The sequence below is a fragment of the Aquarana catesbeiana genome, linkage group LG06, assembly GCF_042186555.1.
Source record: "Aquarana catesbeiana isolate 2022-GZ linkage group LG06, ASM4218655v1, whole genome shotgun sequence".
Lineage (NCBI taxonomy): Eukaryota > Metazoa > Chordata > Amphibia > Anura > Ranidae > Aquarana > Aquarana catesbeiana.
Window position 1 is genome coordinate 146,194,112 of NC_133329.1, and position 27,043 is coordinate 146,221,154.

Here is a 27,043-nt window from a genome sequence, read left to right on the forward strand (position 1 = left end):
ATTTTTTTTAAGCATGTTTTTCTTTTCCAAAAAAAGTGTTCGAAAAATTGCTGCGCAAGTACCGTGCAAGATAAAAAAGTTGCTACGACCGCCATTGTATTCTCTAGGGTCTTTGCTAAAAAATATATAATGTTTGGGGTTCTATGTAATTTTCTAGCAAAAACAGATGAATTTCACATGTAGGAGAGAAATGTCAGAATTGGCCTGGAGGTGAAGTGGTTAATGAATGTAACTTCTGAACGAAAACCACATACACTGTCTGTCTGAAAATTCCTTTTACCAAGAAGTGTTCTATTCTGCTCATTCAAGTTTTCCTGTCACTGTGGTCCAACACAACCGTTGATTTAACCCCACTAACAATGAGAAAATTGAAGGAATGTTCTTAAAATGAAAATTTTTTTTAATTTTTTTTTTTTGGAAGGAAGACGTTTTTTTCTGGCCAGCATAAGTGACAGCAGGTAGCTTTTATCAAGGGGGTCAGTCATACAAAATATATTACAGTTCTGTCTGTAAATCGGCAAAATGGTCTTTAAGTTTTTTTATTTTCTTTTAAAAAAACAAACTTGATCTCCGAGTCTGATAATATTTACCAGATTCAACCTCTAATAATATATATACAGTATATCTCTTCTGTCTGTTGTTCTCAGAGTCGATTGGAGATTTTGCTCCCTAACCATATAGTTGGATATTTATATTTACCACTGCATAGACAATTTAGAATAAATTGCCTTTTTTTTTTTTTTTCCTTAAGCTTTACATATTTAACTATATTATACACCACACTTTTGTTAAGGTTATTATGCGATGAATCGGTTAATCAAAACAATAATCGGCCAACTAATCAATTATGAAAATAATCGTTAGTTGCGGCCCTAGATTTAAAAAACATTGCGGATATGGAAAGATAGGTACATATTGGACTATATCTAGACTTTTTTTACATGAAGCAATGTTTACTTCTTCAGGAGATAGTCAAATCCAGTAGATCTGTGGAGAGACCATGTCATAAAAATAAGAATTGAATAAACTTCGTATAAACCCACATAATGACCAAATGTGGTTTAAGAAAGCAGACTCCACTCTCTACATTAGATATACTTTCACATCAACTTAAAATGATTGTAAAGTCTTTGTTTTTATAGGGAAAAAAATTTTTATACTTACCTACTCTGTTGCAGTGGATTTGCACAGAGCAGCCTGATTCCCTCTTCTGTCATCCTGGCCCCTCCCTCCGGTTCAGTGCCCCCACAGCAAGCAGCTTGCGATGGGGGCATCCGAGCCGAGTCACGGCTTCATGTGTCCATTCAGACAAGGACCCCCCGCCCCGCTCCACCCTCTCTTGATTCGCTAGCTGACTTTGACAGCGGTTGCAGCCAATGGCCTGCTGCTGTGTCTCAGCCAATCAGGAGGGAGAGTCTCGGACAGCTGAGACACTCATGCACATCGCTGGACAGAGAGGGACCTCAGGTAAGTGTTAGGGGGGCTGCTGCAAACAGAAGGCTTTTTTATTTTATAGAATGCATTAAGATAAAAAAATCTGACTTTACAACCCCTTTAAGGATAACAAAATCCAGAGGATTGTGCAAAAAATAGGGCAAAGACAGAGGGGCACCCAAGGACATGCCCAGTCCAGGAGCTATAGGTAAAGCAGGTCATCCAGCCAGGGCATACCGTGGACCCAGGAAGACAAGACAAAGGTGGATAAAAGGCTGTGTGGAAACCAAAAAGGAAGGACATACTAATATAGAAAAAAACAGTGTGACCAACATCTAGAGTCAACAAGATGTGTGCACATGTCTAGATAAACAAGAGGAAGAAGAAAAAAGAAAAAAAAAAAATACACCATGCCAAAGACTAAAAAGTCTTCTATCGGGATAGTTTAAAAGGCAGTACTAAGACCTCAATACAAACTTATAGTAAAAAAAAGCCCAAAGAGTCTACACAGTACTTGTGGTGGCAGCAGCAGTAGGAAAATGACCTCCAAAATGTTATGTCAGCAGCCCAAAAGGATACGTGCAAATCCTTTCCAAATAGGACCCCTGTTAAGTAGCCCCAAGCCGGAAACACGACAAAGGCCCCCCCAAACATCGTATGTGGAAATTAGGCAGGACACCTCAACAATCCCACACCGTACAAGGAATAGCGGCGGGGTGCCGACAGCATGGCGTGCAGTGTGGCAACTGCACTTCGTCAGACGGCTGGCACAGGTAATTTCCCAAAGGGGAAACAGATGTGATGCCACCCACCACCGACCGGACCCATGGCCCTTCAGCTGCGAAAAGACAAAATAAAGAAAAAAAAAAATGAAACAAGACATGAAAAAATAGAAACCAAAAAATGAAAAAAAAAATGCAATGAAACAGACAAAAACAAAAGACCAAAGCAGACCAGCAAAAGTGGCAAAATGGCGTTGCAGCTCCTGCAAGAGAAAAAAAAATGTGTTTCTGTTTTGGGAGCTGCAATGCCATTTTGGCACTCTTGCGGGTCTGCTTTTGTTTTGGGTTTTGTTTTGTTTCATTGTATTCTTTTTGTTTTTCTGTTTCTATTTTTTTCATGTCTTGTTTCATAATATATATATATAAATTTTTTTTTTTTTTTTTTTTGTAGCCTGAGTGGTAACATTACGCTCTCGGCTGTTATTTCCCCACCGATGTTGAGTAGCATCCACATCATGTCTGTCTCCATTTTGGGTTTGCCTGCCTGCTCTGGTCATCTTGTGGCGTGATGACACCTGACTTATTTGCGGTCGTCACACCACTCTCAAAGCTGTTGGTGGCGTCCCGTCGCTATTTTTTGCATGGTGGGGGTTGGTTGAGGTGTTCTGCCTCATTTTCGCATGACGCTAGGGGAGCGGGCACGTTTCAGGTTTGGGGCTACTTAAGGGGGTCCTATTTTGACAGGATTTTCATTTATCCATCTTGGGCTGCTGACATACCATTTTGATGTGACTTTTCTACTGCTGCTTGCATGACAGATACTGTGTAGACTCTTTGGGGTTTTTTTACTGATTTGGTTTCTATTGATGTTTTATCACTATCCTAATAGACTCATTAGTCTTTGGCTTGTTTTTTTTTTTTTTTTTTTTTTTTTTTTTAATTTCCTTTTTTGTGTTCTTTTCTTTTTTCTTCCTTCCTCCTGTTTATCCAGAAACGTACACACATCTTGTTTACTCTATATGGTGGTCACTTTATGGTGATGGACATACTACTGGCTTTTCCTATATTTTATAAGTATGTACTTTTGGTTTTTACACAGCCTTTTATCCACCTTTGTCTTGTCTTCTTGGGTCTCTCGTATGCCCCGGCTGGTTGGCCTGCTCTACCTTCAGCTACTGGAATATGTCCTTGGGTGTCCCTTTTTGTCTTTGCCCTATTTTTTGAACAGTCCTCTGGATCTTGTTATGCTTTGAATATACTTGCACATCAATTTAAGAATTTAAATCTACTATAGGGAGTGGAGAATGTTTTATTAACCCACATTTAGTCGTTAGGTGGGTTTATATGCAATAATGTTCAGTTATTTTTTTGACATAGTCAAATCCAATATATCTATGGAGAAACCATCTCCTGAAGAAGTGAACATTGCTTTACGAAACTCGTTGAGATATAGTCCAACATGTACCTACCTGTTTATATGGCATTAACTTTTTTGGCGTAACTCTTAAGTCCCATGGGCATAGTCTTCCTCTTGCTATTTTGTTATATTGGGGACAGAGTTCTGTCAACAACATCTTTTGCACTTTTTGGTTTTTGCCTTAGTAGCCTAAAAGCCCAACGGGTGCTTGTGGATTTAGTAATGTGTGCCTTTATAGGAAAGGGTGAAACGCTTTCCTTGAGACCATAAGCTTAGTAATGGTTTGTCTGAGCCACCTAGAGATTATGGAATGAGAACAGTCTTTCTGATCCCACATTCAGCCTCCTGTGCTTGTTTTGTTTGAATGTAGGAGAAAATAAGCAAAACCAGGTCAGTTTTTTACTGCATTTAAATGTATAGTGGATATAAAAAGTCTACACACACACACACACACCCCTGTTAAAATGTCAGGTTTCTGTGATGTAAAAAAAAATGAGAAAAAGATAAATCATTTCAGAACTTTTTCTAACTTTTTAATGTGACCTATAAACTGTACAACTCGGTTGAACAACAAACTGAAATCTTTTAGGTGGAGAGAAGTAAAAATAAAAAAAATTAAAAAATATGGTTGCATAAGTGTACACACCCTTAAGCCCCATACACACTATCAGATTTTCTGCTGATTTTTTTTTTTTCCTTCAGATTTACGAAAACAATATAATGTGAGGTCATACCTTAGGAGTTTCAATTTGTATGAAATCAGGCAGGCCCTTGCACTACATGGTTTTGGTAAATCTGAAGACAAAAATCATCAGAAAATCTGATAGTGTGTATGAGGCTTTAAACTAATACTTTGTTTGAGCACCTTTTGATTTTATTACAGCACTCAGTCTTTTTGGGTGGGAGTCTTATCAGCATGGCACATCTTGACTTGGCAATATTTGGCCACTCTTCTTTGCAAAAACACTACAAATCTGTCAGATTGCGAGGGCATCTCCTGTGCGCAGCTCTCTTCAGATTACCCAACAGATTTTCAATTGTATTCAGGTCTTGGCTCTGGCTGGGCCATTCCAAAACTTTAATCTTCTGGTGGCCATTCCTTTGTTGATTTGGATGTATGTTTTGGGTCGTTGTCAAGTTGAAAGATGAAGTTCCTCTTCAAGATTTTAGGTCACATTAAAGGTGGAAACAGTTATGAAATGATTTATCTTTGTCTCATTTTTTTTTTACATCACAGAAACCTGACATTTTAGAAGGGGTGTATAGACTTTTTATACCCACTGTACATGGTTTAGAAGCATTCACATTACTTAACCTGCCCTGGATGCAGAGATGGAGCTCTCCCAAAGCCTAAATATTTTTTTACCTTAATGCATTCCTTGCATTAGGGTAAAACATGTTTGGATACCATTATTGCCCCCCCACCCCATATACAGTTGTGCTCAAAAGTTTGCATACCCTTGGAGAATTGGTAATCTGCAGTGTGTACCATTTTTAAAGAATACATTAGTGAGCAGGCAAAATGCATTTCTTATGGGATTGACATTCAACTGTAGGTCATGATAGAATGGCACAATCCTAACGCACAACATGGCAACAAGTAAATAAAGGAAATTAACCCTGTTCAAGTCTGCATACCCTTAGTTCTTTGTAGTGCACCCAATGACCATGCGTAGTCTTTTTTGTAAGAGTGGTCTGAGGCCCTGAATTCTTGCAGGTGGTATAGCTGCCCATTTGTCTTGGCAAAATGCCTCCAGGTCATGCAAAGTCTTTGGTTGTCTTGCATGAACTGCATGTTTTAAAGTGGTTGTAAACCCTTGCAGACCACTTTTTAATACAGGTAAGCCTATAATGCTTAATGAGGCGTGGACTGTCAGGTTTTTTTTTTTTGTTTTTTTTTGTTTTTTTTTTTTTGTTTTTTTTTTTTTTACAAGTTAACCTTTTAAATATTTATTACAATTCTTTATCAGCCCTGTTGGGGAGGCTTTGGTGGGATGTCAGGGGTCTAAACAGATCGCCGACATCTCCCCTTTGAGACAAGGAAAGAGACTGAAGACACAGACACAAACCCATTGGTCACTCTGACAGAGCTCCAGCATTTCTCTGTGGAAAGAGGAGAACTTTCCAGAAGAACAACCATCTCTTGCAGCACTCCACCAATCAGGCCTGTATAGTAGAGTGGCCAGACAGAAGCCACCACTCAGTAAAAGGCACATGACAGTCTGCCTGGAGTTTGAAGGCACCTGAAGGAAAAAGATAAGTTACGTAACAGAGCCTCTGGGCATTCCCCGGCTCAAGGTGTATAAAACATTTAGGCTAGGCATAGCATACCTTAACTACTGGCCTAAAACTAGTTAAATTAAAACAACAAAACAAACCCCATAGCTAAAAAATAACAGGATGAGTAAAATGCTCAGCAATTTACATAGATATGTGGTATACGACAGGCATCATTGCATCATAGGAACCATCATCTCACATGTAAATCAAATCAGACCGATTGTCCCACAGGGTCTTCTTGTTCTACCGTTGTCGTTTCAGACTCTAGCCATATGTTCCAAACCTTTTGAAACTTTAGGGGACATCCTCTACTAGAGTAAGTTCCTTTATATAAGGGTACTGCAAGGTTGACTAATGATTTCCATGCATTCAGGGTAAGTGCAGACGTGAGAGCCCTCCACTTGAGTATGATGAGTTTCCTAGCATGGAAGAGAAGCAATCCTAGTAGTGTACGGACTGCCCTCGAAGGAGCAAGAGCATCCGCCAAGCAGGCAGATCTCTATCTTTTGGGGTATAGGAATTGTGGTCAGTTCAGTGATGAAGGTTGTAATTAATGACATGTATAATAAAACTTGTGTAATATTTTAAACTGGATCAACTGATCTCTAGACGAAACCAGGTGTCCAAAGGGGGAGTCCCAGATATCCTCCCAGTCCTCCCCATCCAACTCTGGCAGCTCCGACACACAGAAGTCACAAAGTCTCTCCAAACCGTGATGTACGGTAGGCTGCAAAGCCTTGTAAATTGTGCATAATGGTTTAGGTCATGCCTCTTGACGTAGAAGCGACTCCATCTTTGACTGGTAAAGGGTCAGGGGAGAGCCCCCAAACTGTACCCTATAGGTGTGGCGGAGCTGCAGGAACTGGAAGAAATGCACATTGGGTAGGTCGAATCTAGTTTTAAGTTGGTCAAATGTTAGCAGTGCGCCATTCTCTCAAATTTTGATGTAAGTATCGAATACCCCGTGACGCCCATATGACCGGGTCCGGGATGGAATAGAATTCAGGTAAAGAGGGATTAATCCATAGAGTATTTGGGGAACACACCTGGGGATCGGCCACCCGAGGCCTGGCCGCCCAAGACCATGCTCTAAGCACCATTTTCAATGAGAGTGTGAGGGGATATGGAGCCCTAGTACCTCGAAATAAAATATTCCGCAGTGCTTCGAATGACCCCACAACAGCAGCCTCCAAAGCAACTGCTGCATTGGTGGCATCTGAAATTAGCCAGTTGTGAGCATGTGTAAGCATCGCCACAATAGACTAAAGGAAAAAATCAGGACAGGACGGCCCCCCTGGGTCCAGGATCTTTGGAGAATGGGCAATCGGAAAGACAGAGCCCCACAAAAAACTGGATATGTAAGATTTTAGCCACTTAAAAAGTGCCTTGGGTATCCACATTGGAGAATGGCATACTACATACAGAAGAGGGGGTGGTAATTTCATTTTAATCAAATTGATCCTTCCAATCAATGTGAGGGGGAGGTTGGCCCACGCTTTCAACCTATTTTGAAAATTTTGTAGGAAAGGGAGAAGGTTAAGCTTGCAGAAGTCCTGTATTCTTGGGGAAATATGGATGCCAAGATATTTTATACACTCAGCCCATTGAAGTGGAAGTGACGTATCCGCTAACTGTGTAGCACCCAGGTCCACTGGCATTATCTGAGACTTGTCCCAGTTGACTCTTAGTCCTGACGTGTCATTAAAGCGTGAAAGGAGCTCTAACGCTGCCCGAAGGGAGGACCCCGGATCCTGGAGGAAAAGGATAATATCAGCATAAAGTGCTATCTTTTTCTCCAGGGATCCGACCCGCACCCCCTCCGACAGCATCCGAGGACCGTAGTGCAACAGCTATGGGCTCAACCATCAGGGAGAAAGGGGCAGGGGATAAGAGGACACCCTTATCTGGTGCCTCGCTCCACAGGGAATGAAGAGGATAACTCCCCTCTAAGCTTAATCTGAGCTGTCGGTTTCTGGTATAAAAGCTGGATCCATTTTCTAAAAGTGGGGCCAAATCCATATATCTTGAGTACCTTCATGTTAGGGCCAGGCAACAGAATCAAATGTTTTTTCAAGGTCCAAGGCAACCAAGACTCTGGTACTCTGTTCTTTAGGAGAAATTTGTAAGTGGGTGAACACCCTACAAATATTACATCCGTACACGTACAGGCAGAATCACATACCTGTACTCTCCCCTTTTAAGAAGCTCCGTGAGTCGGGTCGCGGTTCCCGCGGACTCTATGTCCTCGGGGATACCTGCAATCGTCTCACGGAGAGGAAGAATGTGGAGATGCTAATGTAAACGATCATCTCCCCGTTCTGCATAGTGACGGTGTCGCTGATCTCTGCTCCCTGTGATCGGGAGCAGAGATCAGTGACATGCCACACACAGCCCATACCACCAAAAGAAAGCTCTATTTGTAGGGAAAAAAAAGGATGTCAATTTTGTTTGGCAGCCATGTCGCATGACCGCGCAATTGTCAGTTAAAGAGACGGAGTGGCGAATCGCAAAAAGTGCTCTGGTCAGGAAGGGGGTAAATTCTTCCGGGGCTGAAGTGGTTAAGTAAAGCCATTGGTCTCTGAAACAATTACCGAGGGCAGGGACCTGACCCTTATTAGTAAATTTGGGACACAGGCTTTTTGCCTATATGTACAATGAGGGAAAAAAATATTTGCCCAACCCCCCCCCCCCCCCCCCCCCCCCTGCTGATTTTGTACGTTTGCCCACTCACAAACAAAATATCAGTCTATAATTTTAATGGTAGGTTTTTTTTTTACAGTGAGAGACAGAATAACCAAAAAATCCAGAAAGATGCATTTCAAAAGTTATAAATTGATTTGCATTTTAATGAGTGAAATAAGTATTTGATCCCCTATCGGCAAGATTTCTGGCTCCCAGGTGTCTTCTCTACAGGTAAATAGCTGAGATTAGGAGCACACTCTTAAAGGGAGTGCTCCAAATCTCAGCTTTTTACCTGTATTAAAGATGCCTGTCCACAGAAGCAATCATTCCAATCTCTCCACCATGGCCAAGACAAAGAGCTGTTCACGGATATCAGGGACTAGATTGTAGACCTACACAAGACTGGAATGGGCTACAAGACCATCGCCAAGCGGCTTGGTGACAGGGTGGCCACAGTTGGTGCGATTATTCGCAAATGGAAAAACGCAAAATAACTGTCAATCTCCCTCGGTCCAGGGCTCCATGCAGGATCTCACCTCCTGGAGTTTCAATGATCATGAGAACCGTGCGGAATCAGCCCAGAACTACACAAGAGAATCTTGTCGATCTCTAAAGGCAGCTGGGTCCATAGTCGCCAAGAAAACAATTGGTAACACACTACGCCATGAAGGACTGAAATCCTGCAATACACGCAAGGTCCCTCTGTTCAAGAAAGATCATGTACAGGCCCGTCTAAATCATTACATGTTCATTAGCGCGCTTCAGAGGAGAATTGGGTGAAAGTGTTGAGGGCAGATGAGACCAAAATTGAGCTCTTTGGCAATAACTCAACACTCGCTGTGTTTGGAGAGGGAATGCTGCCTTTGACCCCCAAGAACACCATCCCCACTGTCCAACATGGAGGTGGAAACATTATGCTCTGGGGGTGTTTTTCTGCTAAGGGGACAGGACAACTTCACTGCATCAAAGGGACGATGGACGGGGCCATGTACTGTTAAATCTTGGGTGAGAACCTCCTTCCCTCAGCCAGGGCATTGAAAATGGTTCGTGGATGGGTATTTCAGCATGACCCAAAAAACATGGCCATGGCAACATTAAGGTCCTGGAGTGGCCTAGCCAGTCTCCAGACCTCTATCTTAAAGAAAATATGTGGAGGGAGCTGAAGGTTCGAGTTACCAAACGTCCGCCTCAAAACCTTCATGACTTGGACAGGATCTGTAAAGAGTGGGACAAAATCCCTCCTGAGATGTGTGCAAACCTGGTGGGCAAATACAAGAAACGTCTGACCTCTGTAATTGCCAACAAGGGTTCTGCCACCAAGTACCAAGTCATGTTTTGCGTAGGGGTCAAATACTTATTTCACTAATTAAAATACAAATCAATTTATAGCTTTTTTAAATGCGTTTTTCTGGATATTTTTGTTCTGTTTAAAATTTATAGACTGATCATTTCTTTGTCAGATGGCAAATGTACAAAATTAGCAGGGGATCAAATACTTTTTTCCCCTCACTGTAAATATGTTTGTGGAATAACCCAGTGTTTCTCAACTCCAGTCCTCAAGGTGCCCCAACAGGGCATGTTTTCAGGTTTACCATTCTTTTACACGGGTGATTTGATCAGTTTCACAGCCGTTTCATCTGAGGGAAATCCTGAAAACATGACCTGATGGTGCTCCTTGAGGACTGGAGTTGAGAAAACACTGGAATAACCATCTATTGAAAAAAACGATCAGCCTTTTTGTTCTCTCTGCTCAAAAAGTAAATGGTTGTGGTGAGACATGGTGTGTCTTCTCCTTCCTGTAGACAGTTATTGGCTGCCTGAGTTGGATTTTTTTAAACCCCACCCTGCTTCCTGTTATACACCATTGTTGTACCCCTACCACAATTACCCCAACCAATATTATATTATGCCTGACTGTTTTGTTTAGCGGCTGTCTACCTTCATACTACATTTGGCCCTGATGTTTTCCAATAAACTTACTTTTGTAAAATGACTGGCAGGAAATGGAGGTATTAATGGTTATGGTACATCAGAAATGTGTACTGAGCCATGGCTAAGGCCAACTGGATACCCAGCGTATGTCAATATACCGCAGTATTAGGCTACACAAGACATGCTTTTTTGTATTTTTTTTGTTTTTTTTACGCTTTATGAAATCTATCTTATTGAGATAAAGTTTTCCGTTATAACATTAATGTTTCTATTTCTTTGTGTTTTTCAGCATTGGCAGTACCAGGGGATGGCGTTGGCGCACCAGAAAAGATTATTTTTCCTGCAGAGAAAATAAGGCTGAAATGGCAGCGAATGCAGAAGGTTGGAGCTGGTCTCCAAAATCTTGGCAATACATGCTTTGTCAACTCTGTGCTGCAGTGCTTAACTTACACTGCACCTCTTGCAAACCACATGCTGAGCCGCGAGCACTCAAAGACATGTAAGTATGGCTTTTTATATACTCTTCCTTTTAAGCAGTTGGTCAAGTGTAGCTTTCAGGTGCCAACAATATGTTGCTATTCAGCTGGTGCCCATTTATGATCAGATATGAGCCAATTGCTTCAGAAATTTTGAGCAATAAGTTAACTATTTATTTTTATTGAAATCATGACTTGGGAGAAACAGTTTGGGGTATCTTGATTTGTCTGTACAAATCGAGACATCTTTAATGCACCAGTTTTCACTAATTTTTGGGTTATGGGTCCTATTTATTATGACCTTCATGCTCTGTAATTTATTGGTGTAATTTTGTAAAATTTAAAGGGGTTGTAAACCCTCGTGTTTTTTTCACCTTAATGCATCCTATGCATTAAGGTGAAAAAACACTTGGCAGTCACCAGCCCCCCCAACCCCCCCACCCCCCGTTTTACTTACCTGAGCCCCTTCATCTCTTCGGCGGGAACGCGCTGTCCCTCTCTCCACGGGGTCCCGGCTCTTGATTGGATAGATTGATAGCAGCGCAGCCATTGGCTCACGCTGCTGTCAATCAAATCCAATGACGCGGGCGCCTGGGGGGGGGGGCGAGTCCTGCATTCGTGTTTGTGGACGCAAATGCTGGACTCGGGTGTGCGCCCGCTAGGCAACCCCCTCGGGAGAGCGCTTCTAGGGGGTTATCTGATGTGGGGAGGAGCCACGAGAGCCGCCGGAGGACTCCAGAAGAGGATGTACGGGGCCACTCTGTGCAAAACGAGCTGCACAGTGGAGGTAAGTATGACATGCTTGTTTAAAAAAAATCAAAAAGCAAACCTTTACAGTCTCTTTAACTATAGAGCAGGAGGCTGTATGCCCTAGTTATTGATTTTGAATATGGATATTTTAGACATGGCATCCTACGGATGCATGATGCTGTATATTTTTTAGAATTAAAAATTTTGACCATACATCTTAACACCCTGATAACACATAAATGATCTGTCTTTACTTTAATGGGAAGCAGATTACTTTTATTGGTAAAAAGCAAGTAAGGGAACTTGGAGGAAAGTGATTTTCATTTTTTCTTTCAATTGAATTTCATATCTGATCTCCCGTTTCCTTTAATGTTTCTAGCTGTAAGTTCTTGATGCTATGCAGCACTGGCTTCAAGCAAGATTGCAACCTATTGCTAAACTTGTCCAGTATAATCCTTGCCAGTGCCAGCAAATTTGCCCGGCTGTGCTGCGATACTTATGTCCTTCCTTAATTGGGGAGCGTGAGCCAAGGCTCTGGAGAGCACACAGTCACATTATCTTGCTCTTCAACACCTACAAGCTGTTTTGGAGTTTTTTGGCCCTGGACTCATGGAGCAGCCCAGGAATTGGATGATACAGCCACCATTTTGGGCAGGTATATATACCTTCTACACACAATGTCCAACTGTGACCACCAAAATGTTATCACATTGATTTTAATTTGAATAATATTTTGGTGGAATACTCCAAATGTCCAACTGTGACTGCCACATTTTATTACATTGATTAGAATTTGAATATTATGTTGGTGGAATACTCCAAATTCTTTTAATAATTCTAAATACCAAGAATTAGTAATTGTAATAGAAAGATATACTCTTTCTGGGAAATAAATGAGATTGTTTCCTTCTGTATTGTAAAGGTAGCAGATATTATCTTAAAATTATACAGGAATGCTACACTCAGCTTTTAAGTGTTAAAATTCCATTTAGGCTGGTTAAGCCTCCTGTGTAATCATAAGCACTCACCTTAACTTGGGATTTGAGTGCAATGTGCATGCGTCTGCATTGTTTCATTATATAACCTCCAGTGTTATGCCAGACTGTGGTGGTGATGCTATAGATCAGCCAATTTGAGCAGTATGATCTTGCCATGCTTGATTCCTCAGGTTTTGGAAGTCTTACCGGGTGAGACTAAGGCTATGGCTTTCTGTGGCCATAAGTCAGTTGTCATTCCCACTCTACCTGCTGTGTAGGGAGCTGTCAAGTTCTCAGGCCTGAAAAAAAAACACAATTCTGTTCTGTCAAAATTGTCATTAATGCACATTGTTCAAAATATTTCCAAAATAAAGTTCTAAAAAAAATGGTATGGCTGAAGACTCATGGGCAATTTTTTTTTTTTTTTTCTTCAGGCATTAATCGCTAATTGAAAACACAAATGGCAGTCAATAGCAGCAATTTGATGGCAAAAGTCATTGATTTTCTACAGCATTAGGTTGTGATCTGCTACAGACTCTGCCACTCTCTCCAAATCCAACAATATGTAGCTAAACATACCAATTGCTGCAGTATTTCATTGAAAAGCACGAAGATCGATTGTTGCTAGCAATTTTGTCTCTAAGCCAAGGCGTTGATTAATCTTGATCACTGAGCAACAAATGGCTTTACTAATTTTACTGTGGTTTGTCAGCCTTGTATTTTCTCTGCCTTAAAGTGATATTAAAACTTAGTTTTTTTACTTTTTTTAAAATAGCAAAGGTGTTGTGCTTACCTGCTCTGTGCAGTGGTTTTGCACAGAGCAGCTCCGATCCTCTTCTTTTGGATCCCCTGCTGGTGCTCCTGGCTCCTCCCCCTCGAGCAGTGCCCCCAGAGAAAGCTGCTTGCCCCGGGGGCACAGTTGTGTGCTCGTTCCCGAGCTGCTACTCTATGCGTCCATAAGACAGGATAAGGGTAGTTCAACTAGAGTTGCCTAGGTGCTTGTAAAGCAGTTTGTGCGCACAGACCCCTATCCGTTTATTATGTGTTTTATGGTCCGTTTACAAATGAAGTATAATGAAGCTGTAATATAGGGTCTTTGTGTTCTTCCTACAGCAGACTGCAGTAATGAATGAATATTTAAACATACTGTATATATTATAAAATGTTCCCACTTACCAAGTGGCATTTTTTTTTTCTTTTACCTGGTCACTATTTTTTTTTAATTTGCATGATCCATTCTTCAGCATGAAAGGCATATATTCTTTGAGGTCCTTAATCCATTAAGGATCTAGGATATGCCTTGTACATATTAGAATCCCTCTGAGCACACGAGCTGACCTGTACCCAACCCTTGTAGAAGAGCAGTGCTTGTTAGCATAAGTGTAAATATTGTAGCTAGCTGTGCCTCTCAAAGACTCTAATTGCAGTTGATCAATTTTCTTTGTCATTCATTGAGGGGCACAAGAATTCAGATAGTTGGGCTATATTGCTGCTTGCAGAAGGATTGGACACTGATAAATACATCACAAGCCAGCCTCCAGTATATGTGTGTATATATATGTGTGTGTGTATATCCCTGGCAAAAAAAATGCCCTCTACTACTTGGAATTCAAATCTTTTGATCAGCATTTATGTAATCCATACTTTTTAATGTCATGAAATAACAGATTATCTCGTGAAGACAACCCCACATGTAGTCCAATCATAATGATTGTCCATAAATTATAAAAAAAAAAAAAAAAAAAAAACCTGTATATGGATAAATCTTCAACACCATCTGAAATCTTCCACCACAGAGTCACCAAAAGAGCCCGGTACCCAGTCAGTTGTCTCCTCACCTAATGCAGTGGACTCCTTCATTTCTGAAGGAGGTCAGCTGTGCTTTCATTCAATAAGCAACAGGTCAGCAGCACCCTGGTCTTATTTTCAATGCTCCACCGTTCATGCAAAAATGGCTTTTATATATGCAGAAGAAAATCCAGTAGTGTAATACTGCCAGCAATTTGTATTCAAGAGAAAAATATAGCACTTGCACAATGTAAAGACACATCAGTGTGTCATATTACAGCATGTATGTACAGAGAAGGCGATCTCCATACTCGGCAAGATGGCGCCTGGCTCCTCCCAGCGTGATAATATTCACTCAGGTCCCGCCTTGCTGGCGTGTTGCGCCCCTCCAGGCTTTCTCAAAGGCTCCAGTATAACCCTTTCTTGGCAAACCTCAGTTTTTTGCTAGTGTCGTAGGATGGAAGTCTTTCCCAGAGTTCCTGAGAAAAGTATGACCAAGGTGTTTTTTTTTTTTTTTTTTTTTTATTTGTATCTTTGTATTCCTCTTTCATCAACATCAGTTGAGATTCCTCACTACGTTCCTATTTGAGCTGGTCTCCATGAAGCTTCTATCTGGATTGGCATTACCTGAGACCAGGGCCATCTTTAATACTGATTGGACCCTGGGCAAAAATTTTCTTGCCCCCTCCCATGCAGTTTCGCTCTCCACCTGCTCTGAGACATACAATAAATAGCAGCTAGACTAAAAATCAGTTTACTGGATCAGATCAGGCAGCGATTGGTTGCCAGAGGTTACAGTGTATCATTACCGCTCACTGACTGGTTGCTAGAGGTTACAGCATATGATTTCTGCTTACTTATTGGTTGCTAGAGGTTACAGCACATCTCCTCACTCTGCACACCATGGACTGGGGAGGTGTGGGGACTCATTATTAGACAGAAAACTCCTCGGGATCCTAGAACTCTTGGGATCAGCGGCAGTGCTGGGGGGAGGGGAGGGTGTGATCAATGGCAATGCTGATTTTTTTTTTTTTTTCTGACTACCAATATAAAGAGGAGTTTCAACACTGGCCACAAATGTAATAGGGGTTAACACTGACCACTAATGCAATAGAAGCATTCACAGTACCCACCAATGTAAGGAGGGATTTACACTGACCACCAATGAAGGGGGACCTTCACACTGCCCACTAGTGTGAATGAAAGGATTCTACACCGAGCACCAATGTAATGAGACAATTTACACTGACCACCAATGTAACTGAGACATTTAGCCTGCGTTCACATTTGTGTGTTGGTAAAGCATGCAAAATCGCTTTCCTGACACCACAGAAATGTGCTGTCCTTTAGCAGATACACAGCAGTGCCATTAATTGTTTTTTGTGTGATTTTGAAAAAGGGTTTGGGACTTTCTTCCGCATTTTGTAGTGCATAGAGCAGCCCATTGAAATGGATGGGCTGCCTTACACATGACCTACATCTTTATCCACCCTGTCAGTACACATTTGCATTAAACCCATGCTAACCTCTGCACCCCAAATCTCCCTATCCTCTCTGCTCCAATCCCCCTCCCATTTAACTCTGCCTCCTCTGCTCATCTTTCCACCCACCTGCCTTACCTCCATACATCCCCTCCTTGCTCACCTGTGCACCCCAAACTGTAATTCCTTCTCTGCCTACCTCTGCACACCCCACACGACCCTCCAATTCACTAATTTGCTTACCTTTGCAGAACAGGCTGATGTTAGGCTTAACCACTTCCCGACCGCCGCATGACTATATACGTCCTAAGTTTAAACGGGGATATCGTTGTTATGGCAGCAGCTAGCTGCCATAACCCCGGTATCCCCGTTTTCGTGCGGCGGCCGGCTTTCAGATAAAAGTGGTCCCTGCGGCGTATTCGCCGCGAGATCACTTTTATCGGTGGCGGGAGAGGGGCCCCCCCCCTCCCACCACGATCCGGTGCCCCCCTGCCGCTTACCGGAGCCGTCGGTAGCGGCGGAGGCGATCACGTCCTCTGCCGTGGTGTGTATAGAGATGAGTGAGGCCAAGATGGCGCTCACTCGTCTCCATGACACTGCTGGGCGGAAGCAACGTCAAAACGTCACTTCCGTCCATGCCTCTTAAAGGCATATTTTTTCAAATGTCATTTTTCTAAATGACTTTTTTTTTTTATTGCATTTTAGTGTAAATATGAGATCTGAGGTCTTTTTGACCCCAGATCTCATATTTAAGAGGTCCTGCCATGCTTTTTTCTATTACAAGTGATGTTTACATTCCTTGTAATAGAAATAAAAGTGACACTTTTTTTTTTTTTTTTTAAAAGTGTAAAAATAAATAAAATATTGTAAAATAAATAATAAAAATAAAAAAAAAAAATTAAAAAACCCCCCTGTCCCGACGAGCTCGCGCGCAGAAGCGAACGCATACGCGAGTAGCGCCCGCATATGAAAACGGTGGTCAAACCACACATGTGAGGTATCGCCGCGACCGGTAGAGCGAGAGCAATAATTCTAGCCCTAGACCTCCTCTGTAGCGCAAAATATGCAACCTGTAGAATTTTTTAAACGTCGCCTATGGAGATTTTTGAGGGTAAAAGTTTGACGCCATTCCACGAGCGGGCGCAATTTTCAAGCATGACATGTTGGGTATCAATTTACTCGGCGTAACATTATATTTCACAATATAAAAAAAATTGGGATAACTTTACTGTTTTATTTTTTTATTCAAAAAAGTGAATTTTTTCCAAAAAAAGTGCGCTTATAAGACCGCTGCACAAATACGGTGCAAAAAAAAAGTATTGCAATGACCGCCATTGTATTCTCTAGGGTGTTAGAAGAAAAACCATATATAATGTTTGGGGGTTCTAAGTAATTTTCTAGCAGAAAAACCTGTTTTAAACATGTAAACACCTAAAATCCAAAACGAGGCTGGTCTTAAAGTGGTTAATGACCACAGTTGTAGGCAGGACTTTCAAGCATGCCCCTTTATCTCCCCAGTGGGCAGCATTCAGTATAGGTGATGGTGGATTTGACCTCAGGGGGGCATGATATACATATGAATACCACCTCTATTTACATATGAATGCTGCTGGTCCGCCACTATTTACATATGAATGCCAGTATTTCCATGTAAACACAGGGTCTGCAGGTGAGTCATCTGTACACAATAGGGCAGAGGTGGGCAGCAAAAGTAACAACTTCATACTGAGATATCAGGACTAAAACCTCAAGGGAGAAGCAAATTTAAACTGGGATAGTGGGCAAGTATGAGACAGCTGCTTTGGGCCCCACAACAATGACAGGGCCCAGGGCAGCTGCCCCTTTTTCCCGGCCTTAAAGACGGCCCTGCCTGAGACTAGCTTTGGAGGCTGACTGGTGATTCAATGCTAGCCTAGAAAGTGAACTTCAGGTACTGGCCTCTGCATTGGGACCCAGGTGTACTGGTTAATTTTGCACAAACTCAGATGGCTCGCTAAACCCCCCTCCTTACAGCATGCAAAACTCATCAAAGCTCCTTGAAAATGCTCAAATTGTATAAAAGAAAGCCGAAAACTTTGTAGTGCAGTATTATCTAAAAAACACTATTTGATGTTAAAAGCCTCACATTATCTCAGAAGTAATGGCCCTAACAGCAGAGTAACAAAGATAAGTTACTGTACTTTCGATTTATGTTGTGTGTGCATCTGATGTCACTTCCTTGACACCACTACCCAGCTTAAAGCGATTGCAAACCACGGATGTTGCAAAAAAAAAAAAAACCCTGCCAGGCCATGGCATAATGTGCTAGTATGCATCGCATACTAGCACATTATGAAATGCTCACCTTGGAACAAAGCCTGCCAGCGCTGTAATGTTACCACTGAGAGGGCTGACATGTTCCCCCTGTCTGTATTCCGGGTTCGCGGGAGCCTTCGGTTCCAGAAAAGTATGTCTGACCTTCAAAGCGCATGCGCCAGTAATGTCACTGGTTGCATTCAGGGTGAATATCTCCTAAATGGTGCACGTTTAGGAGATATTTGTTTTACCTACAGGTAAGCCTTATTATACGCTGATGTCGTCACGCCCCACGTGACCCCCAGAAATGCGGGTGTTTGCTTTGTTTGCCGGCAAAGGATTTTATATATGCGCATACAAATTTTATACAGTGGGGACAGAAAGTATTCAGACCCCCTTAAATTTTTCACTCTGTTATATTGCAGCCATTTGCTAAAATCATTTAAGTTCATTTTTTTTTCCTCATTAATGTACACACAGCATGACATATTGACAGAAAAACACAGAATTGTTGACATTTTTGCAGATTTGTTAAAAAAGAAAAACTGAAATATCACATGGTCCTTAGTATTCAGACCCTTTGCTCAGTATTTTAGTAGAAGCACCCTTTTGATCTAATACAGCCATGAGTCTTTTTGGGAAAGATGCAACAAGTTTTTCACACCTGGATTTGGGGATCCTCTGCCATTTCTCCTTGCAGATCCTGTCCAGTTCTGTCAGGTTGGATGGTAAACGTTGGTGGACAGCCATTTTTAGGTCTCTCTGGAGATGCTCAATTGGGTTTAAGTCAGGGCTCTGGCTGGGCCATTCAAGAACAGTCACGGAGTTGTTGTGAAGCCACTCCTTCGTTATTTTAGCTGTGTGCTTAGGGTCACTGTCTTGTTGGAAGTTAAACCTTTGGCCCAGTCTGAGGCCCTGAGCACTCTGGAGAAGGTTTTCGTCCAGGATAATCCCTGTACTTGGCCGCATTCATCTTTCCCTCGATTGTAACCAGTCGTCCTGTCCCTGCAGCTGAAAAGCACCCCCAGAGCATGATGCTGCCACCACCATGCTTCACTGTTGGGACTGTATTGGACAGATGATGAGCAGTGCCTGGTTTTCTCCACACATACCGCTTAGAATTAAGACCAAAAAGTTCTATCTTGGTCTCATCAGACCAGAAAATCTGATTTCTCACCATCTTGGAGTCCTTCAGGTGTTTTTTTTTTTTTTTTTTTTAGCAAACTCCATGCAGGCTTTCATGTGTCTTGCACTGAGGAGAGGCTCTGTCATAAAGCCCCAACTGGTGGAGGGCTGCATTGATGGTTGACTTTCTACAACTTTCTCCCATCTCCCGACTGCATCTCTGGAGCTCAGCCACAGTGATCTTTTGGGTTCCTCTTTACCTCTCTCACCAAGGCTCTTCTCCCCCAATAGCTCAGTTTGGCCGGACGGCCAGCTCTAGGAAGGGTTCTGGTCATCCCAAACGTCTTCCATTTAAGGATTATGGAGACCACTGTGCTCTTAGGAACCTTAAGTGCAGCAGAAATTTTTTTGTAACCTTGGCCAGATCTGTGCCTTGCCACAGTTCTGTCTCTGAGCTCTTCAGGCAGTTCCTTTGACCTCATGATTCTTATTTGCTCTGACATGCACTGTGAGCTGTAAGGTCTTATATAGACAGGTGTGTGGCTTTCCTAATCAAGTCCAATCAGTATAATCAAACACAGCTGGACTCAATTGAAAGTGTAGAACCATCTCAAGGATGATCAGAAGAAATGGACAGCACCTGAGTTAAATATGAGTGTCACAGCAAAGGGTCTGAATACTTAGGACCATGTGATATTTCAGTTTTTCTTTTTTAATAAATCTGCAAAAAATGTCAACAATTCTGTGTTTTTCTGTCTATATGGGGTGCTGTGTGTACATTAATGAGGAAAAAAAATGAACTTAAATTATTTTAGCAAATGGCTGCAATATAACAGAGTGAAAAATATAAGGGGGTCTGAATACTTTCCATCCCCACTGTGTCATGTAAGTAGCCATTTGACTCTCTCTCTCAATAAAATTATATGTTAAATGATATCACACAATTTGGAGCTTCTTTTCCTGCTATGAACCCCTTCTTCCTGGATGATTGGGATATCCTGGTGCGAGGGGAGATTATAGTGAAGGATCCATCTGCTGTTCCATCGCCCTTAGGCATCAAGCTCCAATACCCTGCAGAGGTTATTCTGCTTGCTCACTTGACCATCCTAGTGATAGGTAGCCCCTATTATCTGGTAAGAGTCCCTGATTACTACATGTGGTGTGCCACAGAAGACTCTATACTAATCACTTGGTGGAATATATACATCTTTTTTGGACTTTTCTCATCATATGAACGACTGACTTATTAATTTAGTGATCTCACTGTTTTATTACAATTTTTGCACTATGTACTTTATGATTTTCTTTTAGTGTGTCAAAGCACTATTAGTATATGTCATATATTGACTAGCGCAATTTTATTTCTGTTTTTTAAGCCTTATTATAGGCTTACCTGTAGGTAAAAATGACCAAGCAGGATTTACCACCGCTTTGTGACTGGGTCACCTTCATCTGTCTGCCTTGGGTTCCCAAGTAATTGACGCCTTTCCTAATGCTTTGGACTTAGTTGCATACTGCTAAGTGGCCACAATGTGTCTGCATAGAGACAGGGGACAGTACTGCTGCTGATGGTGACCCCAGCCCATACTCTGCTAGCAGTTTTGGTGGTGTCTACTCTAAATCATCTGAAGGAACCATTGTTAGGTCATCTTCATTGGCATCTTTCTCAGCTTTGTCAAGTGGGACAAAGTTCCTGGTCGTGTTTTCAGGGACCTCCTCCTTTTTACTTAAGGCTTTCGACCACGTGTACTTTTCGCGCACACAATACATTAATGGCAAAGGGCCTAAATCTGCTGCAACACCATCCCCTGCAGAGTCTCTGACCCTCCAGAGCCTTTAGATCAGGCTGGACCATTGGTCACTGGGACCATCACTGGCTCAGATTCAGTTTCATTAGTCAATTTCTGAAGAGTGTGTTTGATGCACTGCAGTTGCCTGCTGTCTCCCCATATTTACAGGGGGTTGTGTCCAATCCTTTTGAAGCAGTACATTCTACTCCTGCATTTGTAGGATTAGCTAGCTTTCTCCACCATTGGGTATTTTAGAGCTCTTGCAGCTGCACAAAGACCTTTCCATTGCATCACCTATATGAACTGTGGAAGCACCCTGAGTTATCCAGTCTGAGTTTGTGCAGGAAATGTTCCCTTTTTTGAAAGGGAATTCATTGCAAGGTTGACTATTTCCACTGTTCAGCCAATGTGCCACCTAAATGGGAGGACCAGCAGTGAGGTAGGTGTGATTTGCTTTTTAAATTCAGCTGACAGAATCCCTTCTCAAATCTCGCTTGAACTTCTTGGTTCTGCCCTTTGTCCACTGTTGGCATTGATTTTAATTAAACCATGTCTGGGTTCTCTCGATCGGGATCTCCTTTGCTGGGGTGAACTCAGGAGGAATATGCTCCAGATGCGATTGATTGTGACAAGCTTTACTGATATGCAGGGCTCTCTGCTCTGGCTCATAGAATGTAGATGGTCTAGGAAGAAATTGGCTAAATTCTTCCCCTCTACTTATGCAGCAGGTGCCCCCAGAACTCTGCATTGTGTAAAAAGGCTATTTTTATCTTGTATGCATAGATCCTTCCCTCCCTGCACTGTCTATCTGGGGAAGGCCAGCTAACACAGGCAGAGTAGCTGACCTGCACATGCTCAGTTGTCTCTTTTATGCTGTAGAGAATATTTTGTTGTGCTTAACTAGCCAGGTCACATGATATTGACATCACACATATGAGGCGTGTATACAAGCTGCAGTGGAAATCTCCTTCCTGAACTCTCAGCACTGAAGAAACTGTGCAGTTTATCACTGACTGTGGTACACAGATCAGCCAAAAAGGTATATAGTGGCAATATTTTAATGTAAAAAAGATTTATAAGCTGTGGTGGGGGCAGATGAACTATTTTCATATTGCTGGGTTTAGTAACACTTTAAGGTACACCCCCACTTCTTCAAAGGCGAGGCTGACTCTGCATCCTGGAGAATTCTTTGGTGGCCTCCCTCTTCTGTATACAGCTCTGGTGCTTCAGTTGCTCTTTCTCATTTGGTTCAAAATTTTCGGTCTTTTTTTTATTTGTTGTGCAAAAAATAAAAACCACAGCGGTGATCAAATACCAGCAAAAGAAAGCTCTATTTGTGGGAACAAAATGATAAAAAATTCATTTGGGTACAGTGTTGTATGACCGCGCAATTGTCATTCAAATTGCGACAGCGCTGAAAGCTGAAAATTGGCCTGGGCAGGAAGGTGTCTAAGTGCCTGGTATTGAAGTGGTTAAAAAAAATAAACTCCCGACATTCAGCCCGTGTGTATGTTGGTCTGTCGTGCATGCTGGAAAACCAGCATCCGACCGACTCCCAGTCGGAGTGTTCTGGTGGGGGGCTGTCCCCTTGTCAGAACACAACAGCTCAGCCGGAGAGATTGCTGAACTAACCTTGCATGGGTTGCACAAAAAAATATGAATGGTATGTACCCTGCTTTACAGTTCCTGGGGCATTTTACTTGCTTCAGTAACCCTTCCCCACAGGCCTGTCTGGTTCTCTTCACGTCTGAGTCCCATATAGGTTTTTTGCATGCCATCTCTGGAAGTCCCCTCTGCGACAGAGTAAGTTGGTTGACCCCTGTACTGGGTGATGCTGGTCATATTAGCCCTGTTCAGTTGGTGCCTTGAGAAGACTCTCGTTTTTTGATTCTGTGCCTCCTCAACCAGTAACAGCTTCACCTCTGATATTTCCTGTGAATGGAGAGTTTGTCTTGGAAACCCTGTGTCTCCCCCTGGATTGTCAGTAGATGAAGCACCCTATCATTGTGCTGCAGGTACCATTTGTGAATGGTCTCTTCCTTTTTGTCATGTTGTCTTTGCGGAATCGCATCCTTGGGTTCACTAGTGGACTCAGGGGTCTCCTTACTCCTTTGTGGGTTATTAGGATGCACTAATCTTATATTCTCTAGTTTACTTTGCTTAGTGAGCCTGGTTGTCTGGTTGGGCAGCCTTCCTTAATCAGAGTTTTATCCCTTTGACCAGAAGGGCTAGGGATGACAGACTTTTGGCCTCTCCATGTAGACTGACTAGTGCTTTTACCTGGGCATGTCTTGTGTTGGGTTCTTTACAAACCTGTTTCCCTCGTAGGGGTTGACCACATCATGTTGTTGGCCCCCTCTATTTTGGTTTGGTTATTGGTCCACCGTGTGTGGTTTTTTTTTTTTTTTTTTTTGGGTTCTAGTTATTCAGCCTTTTGCTGGTTTAGGTTCGATGTTTGTTCCATGTGCTATCATTTCCCTCTGGCAGAGATGCAGTTATGTTTTGGAGCAGCAGGTTGATCCTCTACTTTCCTCTTGGTTGTGTTGTCAGGTTCCTGTGTCTGGTTTACCTCATCCCTTCAGATTTGGCCATTGGTTCCTCAGTAAGCTCCTGGATTGCAGGCGATCGACTTTCCTCCTAGTGAGGCCTATAGTGTTTGTTTGCTGTGTTGTCCAGTCCCTCAGATGTACTGCTTTTAGATAACCTGACTGTATCTGAATTCCTATGCCCCTCAATGAATGAGAACATGGGATTTTTGCAGTGGAGTGACACTGGTCCCACCTTCTGGGTTTTTTGTTTGTGCCTTGAGTTCTGCTTACTACAAAACTGAGGGATGCTGGGTAGAGGAGTGGAAATACTGGGGGCTGGCTAGTGCTTTTTATGCTTGCTATCGTCTAATCCTCTAGTTGTAAAACTCGACTGTGTCTGAATTGTCCCTTAATTAACTCCAAGAAATGTGTTTTACGGTAGGTATAAAAATTCCACTATTTTACACATGAATCAAACCATAAAGTGTGTGTGTGTGTGTGTGTACCATGGGGCAAAAAAGTATTTAGTCAGCCACCAATTGTGCAAGTTCTCCCACTTAAAAAGATGAGAGAGGCCTGTAATTGTCATCATAGGTATACCTCAACTATGAGAGACAAAATGTGGAAACAAATCCAATCACATGGTCTGATTTCTGAAATAATTTATTTGCAAATTATGGTGGAAAATAAGTTTTTTGTCAAAAGTTCATCTTCATACTTTGTTATATATCCTTTGTTGGCAATGACAGAGATCAAACTTTTTCTGTAAGTCTTCACAAGGCAGTGCTGCCAACCTACCAAGCTGAAATTTACTGGTGCAACACCCAAAATTTACTGGCACAGCCACGTTTTTACTGACATTTCAAAAAGTTCCTGAATTGCAGTTTTAAGTGCAAATTTCGGTATTTAATCTACAAACTACAATATACAGTTAGTAATGTGATTTCAAGTAGATCTGAAAGCAAAAAAAACATTGTTTTATATAGCAAGGCAGGTTATTGTAATCCATCAGTTTTTTGTCAGCCAAGTCCACACAGAGACACATGCGCACGCACACACAGACACAGCCTTTGCCCCCACTGATGGACACAGCCTTTGCCCCCGACAGCAAAAGAGCTTCAGGCTGCAGTGTCCAGCAAACGGACTGCTACCCCCTCCCGGCTCAGGGAAGACAAGATGTGGGCACATATGAAAACGGCTGACTCTGACAGCACTTCAGCAGTGCAACACAGATGACTTCCATGAAAGTGACAGTCACCAGGCAGGCCTGGTCCCCAGCAGCCCACTCTTCCTGGCTCAGGGACAAGAGGGAAAGAATGAGCACACAATGAAGCTGAATTTGACTTGCAGCAGGTAGCACAGATGATAAATAAAAATATAAAAAAGCAGCGCTGTGACAAAATTTGGTTATATATGATATAACAAACAAACAAGTGGGATATTAGGCCCAAATTAGGGGTAGACTCCAAGTTCATAAATTGGCATAAATATATGGGATGAACAATCCTATTCAGTATCGATCATAGATGGTGAATAAAAAAGATGAGGTAGGTGGAAATATTGAGTCCTTCACCGCACCACTGTGGTATAGTAAAATTATGCGCTTACCAAACGGCAAGCTTGGAAGAGCTTGCGACCTTAACCCGGTCGGGGCCTTTCAAGATGGACCATCAGAGAGGACCACACCACCTTAGCTTGGATTAAGCCCGCTGTTCCTCCAGTTACCACTCTAGGTGGAGATGTACCACTGGCTAGGGATAAACCTCAAGGGAGGTGTACCAAGAAAGAAGGAAAGGCAACATAGCGTAATCCTGCTTTACTTTTATTAAAAACAAAAGAGTTGCACTTACATTCGGAAAAGTATCAACAAACATATAAGCCGGCCGGCTAGAGAGCGATCGCCCGTCCTGTAGACTGTAAACAGTGGATGCAGCACGTCAGCACGCCCGACGTACGTTTCGTCACACTCTGACGTCGTCTGGGGCACGTATGCGTGCCCCAGACGACGTCAGAGTGTGACGAAACGTACGTCTGACGTGCTGCATCCACTGTTTACAGTCTACAGGACGGGCGATCGCTCTCTAGCCGGCCGGCTTATATGTTTGTTGATACTTTTCCGAATGTAAGTGCAACTCTTTTGTTTTTAATAAAAGTAAAGCAGGATTACGCTATGTTGCCTTTCCTTCTTTCTTGGTACACCTCCCTTGAGGTTTATCCCTAGCCAGTGGTACATCTCCACCTAGAGTGGTAACTGGAGGAACAGCGGGCTTAATCCAAGCTAAGGTGGTGTGGTCCTCTCTGATGGTCCATCTTGAAAGGCCCCGACCGGGTTAAGGTCGCAAGCTCTTCCAAGCTTGCCGTTTGGTAAGCGCATAATTTTACTATACCACAGTGGTGCGGTGAAGGACTCAATATTTCCACCTACCTCATCTTTTTTATTCACCATCTATGATCGATACTGAATAGGATTGTTCATCCCATATATTTATGCCAATTTATGAACTTGGAGTCTACCCCTAATTTGGGCCTAATATCCCACTTGTTTGTTTGTTATATCATATATAACCAAATTTTGTCACAGCGCTGCTTTTTTATATTTTTATTTACTGTGTATGTGCGTATCACACTTTGTAGCGGCTGCTTTTATGTTGTTTTTTGAACAATTTGTCACTTTTTGATTGCTTTTTTCAGTACACCTTATGTATTAATTTTTATGGTATAGCGCGGTGTTTTGCCTTTTCTTTTATCCACAGATGATAAATAACTCCTACAGTGACAGTCTCTCTCCACCTCGGCCCAGGGCTTTGATTTGAGCTGTATCTCCACCTGAGAGCTTTGAGTCTGCAGGCTTGCTTGTGTGAATGGTCTGTTCATTGCTGTTTATGGTCCGACAGTCTCCATCCCTCAGACAGCATAATAGTCTGCTAGCCACTTACTGTCTCCACCATGAAGTCCCCTCCGCTCTACCCACTCGGCTGATGGTGCAGGTAGGGGCACAGTGCTGTGGTGGTGGGAATCCCTGACTCCTCACAGGCTCCATTTCTAGGCAGAGACAGACCGACAGAGGACCGACCTCCGCTGTCACTGTGGCGACTGGCGAGATGAACGGAGTGCGGCGCCTGACATTCAAAAAGTGCGCCAGGCGACGCCATCACTTCACTGCGCATGCGCCCGCCCTGCTGAGCATGTACAAGATTTCCCGAGCTCGGGTGGCTTCAGAATGGTGCGTGCGGTGTCGGCCAGCAGCCATCTTTTTTTATGGGCACAGTTGCCCGTAACAGACATTTACGGGCGGCCCATAAATTAACGGACGGTTGGCAACACTGTCACAAGGTTGTCACACACTGTTGCTGGTATGTTGGCCCA

At 42.6% G+C, this 27,043-nt stretch overlaps 1 protein-coding gene across 2 annotated transcripts in view; it reads left to right on the top strand.

Annotated features, from left to right (window-relative positions):
* USP42 (ubiquitin specific peptidase 42) overlaps positions 1–27,043 on the top strand; it is a 118,490-nt gene that overhangs the window by 26,379 nt on the left and 65,068 nt on the right. The window contains exon 3 of one of the 2 annotated variants that reach the window (XM_073591018.1): positions 10,757–10,966. In XM_073591018.1, the coding sequence (XP_073447119.1) occupies positions 10,757–10,966 (210 nt within the window). Of the gene's footprint in view, positions 1–10,756; positions 10,967–12,101; positions 12,349–27,043 lie in introns of those variants that run through there. The other variant, XM_073591019.1, reaches the window with a different exon arrangement.